General features: G+C 36.6%; 1 protein-coding gene across 1 annotated transcript; it reads right to left on the bottom strand.

Annotated features, from left to right (window-relative positions):
• Positions 1 to 5,435: 5,435 nt before the first annotated feature.
• On the bottom strand, positions 5,436 to 7,811 carry LOC141588714 (transcription factor bHLH118-like). Its single transcript, XM_074410142.1, has 3 exons — positions 7,452 to 7,811; positions 6,650 to 7,027; positions 5,436 to 5,501 (listed from the first exon to the last, which is right to left on the bottom strand). Exons 1-3 carry the CDS (start codon positions 7,809 to 7,811, stop codon positions 5,436 to 5,438), a joined length of 804 nt encoding a protein of 267 aa, XP_074266243.1.
• Positions 7,812 to 8,243: the final 432 nt, after the last annotated feature.

Below are 8,243 nucleotides of genomic sequence, written 5' to 3'. Positions count from 1 at the left end.
CTGATGGGGAATGCGTTTTCATGGGTAACTCTTCATCCGCTCTGATCAAAGGCAAAGGCAAGATCTTTCTCAAACTCACCTCGGGGAAAACACTTGCTCTAAATAATGTTTTTTATGTACCCTCGTTACGTCGAAACCTTGTGTCTGGTGCCTTATTAAACAAAGTCAATTGAAACTTGTTTTTGAGGCTGACAAGGTGGTAATGTCGCGTAATGGGGAATTTGTGGGCAAGGGTTATCTTTCTGGGGGTCTTTTTGTATTGAACACTGATTCAGTTTCTAATAATATTGCTTCTACTTCTGCTTATATCGCTGAGTCTATTGATGTTTGGCATGGTAGATTAGGTCATGTGAATGTTGACTATATTAAAAAACTTAGAACTATGAGTTTAATTCCAAGTTTGTCGAGTCAAGAATTCTCTAAATGTGCTAGCTGTGTTGAGGCTAAATTCACAAAGAAACCTAGTAAACCAGTTACCACTAGGAAAACGAGTCTTCTTGAGCTAATTCACACCGACCTAGCTGACTTCAAAAATGTTGCAAGTAGAGGTGGTAAAAATTATTATGTCACTTTTATAAACGACTGTTCAAGGTACACCCGTGTTTATTTGCTTAAGACAAAAGATGAAGCAGAACATTCGTTTATAAGTTTTAAGAATGAGGTCGAAAACCAACTTGATAGAAAAATCAAAAGGGTAAGGTCTGACAGAGGAGGCGAGTATAAATCAAACTATTTAGCCAAGTTTTGTGAGAAAAACGGTCTAATACATGAGACTAGTCCACCGTACTTACCTCAATCCAATGGAGTAGCTGAACGAAAAAATAGAACTTTAAAAGAAATGATGAATGCTATGCTTTTAAGTTCTGGCCTTTCTGAGGATATGTGGGGGGAAGCAATTCTATCGGCTTGTCATATTCTTAACCGTGTACCTCATAAGAAGTTAGACAAGACACCCTACGAGATATGGAAAGGCTATGCTCCTAACTTGTGCTTCCTAAGGGTATGGGGGTGTTTAGCTAAAGTGGGTTTACCTGACTTTAGAAGACCTACAGTTGGACTAAAACCTATGATTGTGTTTTTATAGGTTATGCTCAAAATAGTTCTGCATATAGATTCATGTCTTTGAGTGATCGTTCTATATCTGAAGCTAGAGATCTTTGTGTTTTTGAGCATGTTTTCCCATTCTGAGAAGAATGTTGATTCATCTCCTAGTTTGCCTGTTACATCTGTTGATATCTCTTCACATGCTAGTAGTAGCACTTCTATTGATCATGTTCTTTGAACCTAGAAGGACTAGGAGACCTAGATGTCCTAAAAACTTTGGACCGATTTTGTTTCAACATTCTTTGTCAACATGGTTACACTGTTTGTGCTAGTGATGAGTTTGTTTCAGCCTTTTTAATAGAAGATGACCCAAAAACCTATAATGAGGCAATGGAATCCATTGATGCTAATTTTTGGAAAGATGCTATTAAAAGTGAGCTTGATTCTATTGTGTCTAATCAGATTTGGGAGTTGACTGATTTACCTAAAGGTAGTAAACCCATTACGAGTAAATGGATTTTCAAAAAGAAATTGAGACCTGACGGTACAATAGAAAGATTTAAAGCTAGACTTGTGGTTAGAGGTTTTACACAAAAGAAAGATATTGATTATTTTGACACTTATTCACCCGTGGCCAAAATATCGACTATTAGAACTCTAGTCGCTTTAGCTGCTATTCATAACCTTTTTATACATCAGATGGATATCAAAACTGCTTTTTTGAATGGTGAGCTAAGGGAAGAGATTTATATGTCGCAACCTGAAGGGTTTGTGGTAGAAGGTCAAGAGAATAAGGTGTGTAAACTAAATAAATCACTATATGGTCTGAAACAAGCACCTAAACAGTGGTATGAGAAATTTAACAACACTTTGGTAAGTAATGGCTTTATGGTAAACAATTCTGATTCATGTGTTTATTCAAAAGTAATAGAATCTGATTGTGTGCTTATATGCCTTTATGTTGATGACATGTTAATATTTGGTAATAATGTGGAAATAATAATTAAAACCAAAGAATTTTTGTCATCACAATTTGAGATGAAGGACTTAGGAGAAGCTGATGTAATCCTAGGAGTTAAGGTTATTCGAAACTCTAAAGGAATTTCTTTAAGTCAATCTCATTATGTGGAAAAAGTGTTGAAAAAGTTTAACTGCTTTGATGACGTGCCTGCTAGGACACCCTACGATGCTAGTATACACTTATGTAAAAACTTGGGTAAGAGTGTATCCCAAGAAGAGTATGCTAAAATCCTAGGTAGTGTGATGTTTCTTATGAACTGTACTCGACCTGATATTGCCTATGCAGTTAGTAGACTGAGTCGTTACACACATAACCCTAGTAATGAACATTGGAATGCTCTTTGTCGTTTGCTAAGATACCTAAAAGGAACAATTGACCTTTGCTTGCATTATAGTAAATTTCCTGCTGTGTTAGAAGGATATTATGATGCAAATTGGGTTTCAGGTAACGACGAGATCTGTTCTACTAGTGGTTATGTCTTCACCATGGGTGGAGGTGCTATATCGTGGAAGTCTTCTAAACAGACTTGTATTGCACGCTCTACCATGGAGTCGGAGTTCATAGCTCTTGAGTTGGCAGGTCAAGAGGCTGATTGGTTGAAAAACCTATTGGCAGATGTACCAATGTAGAGGGGACAAAATATTCCGGTCTCCTTACATTGTGATTCACAAGCTATTGGTGCTTTGCTAAGAATAGTGGCTATAATGCTAAGAAACGACACATTCGAATCGATCGCCAGCTTAGACAACTCCTTGATAATGGAGTTATCGCTTTGGACTATGTGAAGTCCGAAAGCAATTTGGCTGATCCCTTTACTAAGGGATTGACTAGGAGACTAGTCGTTGAAACGTCGAGGGGAATGGGACTTAAGTCCTTAAGTCAAGAGTGACTAGGCCTAAAGTCTCTATTCCTATGGCGTTATATGATTCATAGCCATAACTGGTGGTGCTTTTGAGACGCACTTGATGAATCATACACAAGGTTGGACTTATGTCCTTAATGGCTCATGCAAGAAGTGCTATTGAGAAGCACTTGAGCCACCTACGTAGGTGTGTTGATCATAAAGACTATGAGAAGTCTTGTGAACACATCTATTAGTACCGAGGTAAACGCAATGCTCTAAAAGAGCGCGTTGCACTTTGAAATCGCGGAACGATCACAATTCTGAAGGTATGATATGTGTTGTGGGGGGTATCGACCGAAGCTCAGCTAGGAATTCAAATCGCAAGATATTCTCTCGCTGTAAGTAAGTTGTTTCCTCATCTCACTAAAGTGTCAATTCAAATCGAAAGATATTGATACCTAAGTATCCAATCCTTCCTTTACCCAGGAATTTCTTTCTCTATCTCTGTCGCCCCTAGTGGGGGATTGTTGGAAATAGGGGCTTGTTATGCCTTTGTAGTTTTTCCAATTTGTCCCACATTGGTAGAATGAAGTTGTTGTCATGTGTTTATATATGACCACACCTCTTACCATATCACTAGTGGGTCATGGGAGACTTTTGTGGAAGCTTTGCAAGGTGCTTAATTCAGCTCGCACACGCGCGGGCACGCGCGCGTGCCCGACCCGGATCCGGATTCGTGATTCGTGATTCGGGATTCTGGATTTGGGAATCGCCTGCGGCGGGCTGTGCCTATCTTTTTGGGCTAGAGCTGTGTTTTTGTTTTGGGAAGAAGTGACCAAGTTCGTTTATAGGAAAGTGTCCAGGTGCATCTGTTAAATCGTCTGCAATTAAGAGCCATATCTTCTGCGTTAATGGCTCCTTAATCACGTTTGACTGATGTTAATGCGGAATCAATTTTTTGGCTCCTCACCTTCTATTTTTCTCCTATATAAAGGGACCTTCTTCATTCCAGAAATGAGAACTACACACTCTCTTCCTCTCTTCTCATTCTATATAATTTCTGGGTAAAGATAAATTCTGTCGTTCCAATGCTCTCAGTCTCGAGTGGGCGCGCCTGAGTGCAGTAGTGTAAATCCTTGGGGAACTACCGGTCATTTGCTGATCGCCACCACGGTCGTACCGGAAATATAGTTTTCAAGGCAGTGGCTCTTTTACCACGTCACTACGAATCGGTTATCTCTTTTCCTTTTACATTGTTACTGCAATTTTATTCCAACAAACTCAACTATAGAAAACAAAGAGTACTTTCTTGCAATCCACATCCGACTATAGTATTAATCTTGCAATCCCATCTCGCGGATCTTTAGAAAACAAAGAGTACTTTCTCGTTCCTCAACTGAAGCGAAGTTTCGCGCTGTCATCACCACCACTACCCACGTCTTATGGCTTCACTACCCATCCAAATATCCAATCCCGTCTTCCATTCAATGATTCAAGAATGAAGCGCCTTGCAGTTTGTCTGTGAACAAGTCCATCAAGGTACACAAATTCGGCGACGCTGACGTCCTAACCAAACCACTGCTTAAAGCTCGGTTCATTCACCATATAGCCCCTAGGCCCTACCAATCATAGGCTTTCACCCATACGTAAAATATTATTGTACTAAAAAAATTAAGAAACCAACAAAAGGAATTAAAAGGCACAATTATATGAAAACCTACCAAGGAGTTGATGGACCAACCTAGATAGTACGTAGGTACCTATTAATTTTATTATATTATCAAAATTATCTTATTATAAGACGGTTTATCTTTTTAGTACTCCCTCCCAGTCACTATAATGTTCTCTCTTTCTCAAAACGGATTATTCAAGTAATGTTCCCCTTTCTATTTTTAGAAACTTTTACTCTTATTTTATTCATTTCTCTCTCCTATCACCAAACCCCACACAACTCTTTTACTCCTATTTTATTACTTTCCTTTATGTTTTCGCCCCACAATTCTTTATTTAACTACTAATAATTCATCCTTCTCTCCTACCACCAACCCCACACAACTCTTTTACTAATATATTAATACTTTTCCTTAAGTATCGTGCCCATATCAAAGGGGAACATTATAACGACTGGGAGGGAGTATTATTATTTACGGTTTTTCTGCGTGTGTCCTTAGGGTACATGATATGAAGCCATTTAGTGTTCAATCATGAGAAATAGTATGAATATACTCTCTTACCATTATAGTGAAGAATCTTAAAAATATTGTCTTATGTAGTTACGTATTACGTATTATCCATCCCATGCTCTTAGGACACACAGTCGAAAGGATCGTATTACGTATTATGATAAGTATTTATGTATATCTAACTTATAGGACCATGACCCCAATCAATCAAAAAATAAAAAGCATGCATATTGATAAAAATAACTCTTAAATCTGTTTATTCAAATAGGTGTCGTCCGTAGTCACAAACTTCTGGTCGCAAATTTTATGGATAATTCTTTATTTGAGATATGAATGAATAGTTTTACACGTAGCAATCTATCAATTGTTGTTGCAGAAGACATTGATCAATGACCATCCCATCATCAACCTGCAATGTAACAAATTCAATTAAGTACTCCTTATGAACTAAGAACTAGTAATAAATTATTATGTGTTTTGATATTTATTTTATATATCACAAATTCTTGCATTATAAACATAAATTAGTGGCAAAAATATGGATTTAAGGATAAAAAAAAGATGGAGGAATTTGGTGAATAACGTAATTAGAATATTAAAAAAAACATTTGGTTGTAAATGACAAATAAAGAACTGAAAAAATTATCATTAAGGTCAAAAGTTATCCTTACAAGCTAGTAAAATCGTTTATTAATTATTTAGGATTGACCGTCACGATATCCAGTGAGAATTTTCCGTTCCATTTGGTGTTCCATTGTATGTGTCACACCACTTAGTTTCTAACAAATCAACAAATTAATATATATATTGTAATATTTTATTTTGCCAAAAGTGATGTGTCAAAATACAATGATGTGGCACACACACAGTAGGACACAAAAGTGGGACAGATGATCCTCATTGCACTATATCACGGGAAATAACAAGGTGTAAAATAAATGATTAAGATCAAGTTGGCTGTCTACTACTCCCTCCGTACCACACCAAAGGTAACGTAGGAAAAAATGGAGTATTTAAGAAAAATTGGAAAAAGTAAGGGTAAAGAGGGAAAAAATAGGTGGGGTATGTAATTGTGGGTTGATAAGTGGGGTATGTAATGACATTTTGTGTAAATATCAAATGAGTATAAGGACAACTTGGTAATATTGTGGGCCAAATAAGGAATGTTACCTTTGGTATAATACGTTCGTTTATAGTAAGTGTTACCTTTGGTCTGGTACGGAGGGAGTATCATTTATACATTAATTAACTAAAACTCTAGATTGACTAACCAATAAAAATAAAAACCCTAAATCTTTTTAAAAGTAGGCATTCTATCAATTGTTGAATGGTTGTTCCTAATTGTAGTTAAAATGTGTCTGGTAATAACGAGTCCCTCTCACATTTCTCTGTTCATAACGTAGAATTTTCATTGCATATCAGTACCAGCTATAACACTCGATCATTTCCAAACGGTAACAGATCATGAATTTTTTGGGCAACAAACTTTATACGACCCCTAGGCCCTAATCTTAATTTTACTTTTGAGATATGATAATTAATTAATTAATTGCGTACCTGAGCATGAATAGTGTGCATAACATCATTGCCAATTTTAGTAGAAATACTATTTGTTATACTTAACCCTTCTCTGTTCAACAAACGAAGTCCCTTTGAAAGAGGAAGTCTGTGTACATTCTCTTCATAATCATCTGCATTTGTTTTGAGCACAATTTCAAAAAACCCTTCTCCAGATTTTTTCACCGTAACAGTATATAATCGTCTCCGATTACTATTACCACTACTAGTATTATTATCAGCCCTAGTTGAACAACTTCCTCTTGATTTTCCTTTTAAAAGGGTGTCCTTTTTTTCATTCAATTGTGCAATGTTCCCCTCCATATCTTTTATGTACCTCACTGCTTGTTGCAAATGATCCGCCGTCGACCTCTTCCCCTGCATCATCATGTCCACAATTGCTAGTTGAATTCAAGTTAATTAGCTTGACAAAAGTGGTTCCTGGTTAGGTCAACTCTATGTTAAATAAATAAACTTAAATTCAAGTTAATTATTTAGCTAATTCAATTCAAGTTAGGGTGATACTGAAACTTAGCACTCGATGGAACATAACTTGACAAAAGTGGGTCTTGATTAGGTTAAGTCTATGTTAAATAAATAAAAGGTACGTAACGTGTCTTAATAATTTGAATTAGCTAACATTTAGCTCCTGGAGTATATTATTGTTAGCGTCTATAATTGATTTTCAATTGAAAACGTATTTGTACTAAAAATATGATCTTGGTAATACAAATAAATCAGACGAGACTATATATTATATTATTAATTTATTACCAGCTAAATTAGTTCACAGCTGACATACCCCGATATATTCAGCTGGTAATATGGAGCGGAGGGAAGCATAAAGGCTAGACATTTCATGCCTCCGTTGCCTTTCGATTTCGACTGCCTTCTTATTCGATTGATGTTGCTTATCTTTGCTGGAAGAGCTGCCAGCGGTATGGGTAGCAACACTATGGGCAGGTAGTCCATCCACTTGGCTTCTTGTATCAACCATTAAATTACCACCTAAAGCATTTACTCTCAAATTACTACCCTCTATTATTGGACAAGTAGTAGAAACTGGTGGTTGCGAATCACCGCATTGCGGTGGCGGTGACGAGGGTGGTAGATTAGTGAGCCACTGTAGTAGTTCATCATCTATGTTAAATGAACCATCCATATTTCTTGAAGTGCTATATTTGGTTGTGTACTTGTATAAGGACAAAAAAAAAGGAAATCTAAAATAGGTAGTTTTACTATAGTAGAATTTCCAGCACCAAAAAAAAAAAAAAAAAAAAAAAAAAAAAAACTATAGTAGAATTCCAGCCTTTTTTGGAATAGTACTAGATTAGTACGTTTCTAAGAGGCAGAGTCTCTTTTCACTGATTTGATTTTTTTTTTTTAAGTGTGACTGTATTAAGTAGACATGCTTGAGGTCCTTATATATGCCACCAAAAGACAAAAGTGACCCCATTTACAACTTCTCCTAGAGTCCTTATTAACATATATTATCTTCTAATGTTAACAAGTGTTTAGTGTTTATAAATAGGGCTGGTAAGTCTGACTTGATCCAAGGACCGATCTGAATCCGAGTATACCCAATCCGGTATAA

Source organism: Silene latifolia, chromosome 6 (assembly GCF_048544455.1).
Source record: "Silene latifolia isolate original U9 population chromosome 6, ASM4854445v1, whole genome shotgun sequence".
NCBI classification, from domain to species: Eukaryota; Viridiplantae; Streptophyta; class Magnoliopsida; order Caryophyllales; family Caryophyllaceae; genus Silene; species Silene latifolia.
The sequence above is the reverse complement of the archived record's forward strand: the minus strand, read 5'-3'. Positions and strand labels throughout refer to the sequence as shown.

Bases quoted from the DNA above. Each gene is read 5' to 3' on its own strand.
- LOC141588714 (XM_074410142.1), bottom strand. From the start codon at position 7,811: ATGGATGGTTCATTTAACATAGATGATGAACTACTACAGTGGCTCACT. The intron at 7,028-7,451 runs GTATGTCAGCTG...ATGATGATGCAG, and splicing joins TACCAGCTGAATATATCGGG to GGGAAGAGGTCGACGGCGGA. The intron at 5,502-6,649 runs GTACGCAATTAA...GTTACATTGCAG, and splicing joins TGCACACTATTCATGCTCAG to GTTGATGATGGGATGGTCAT.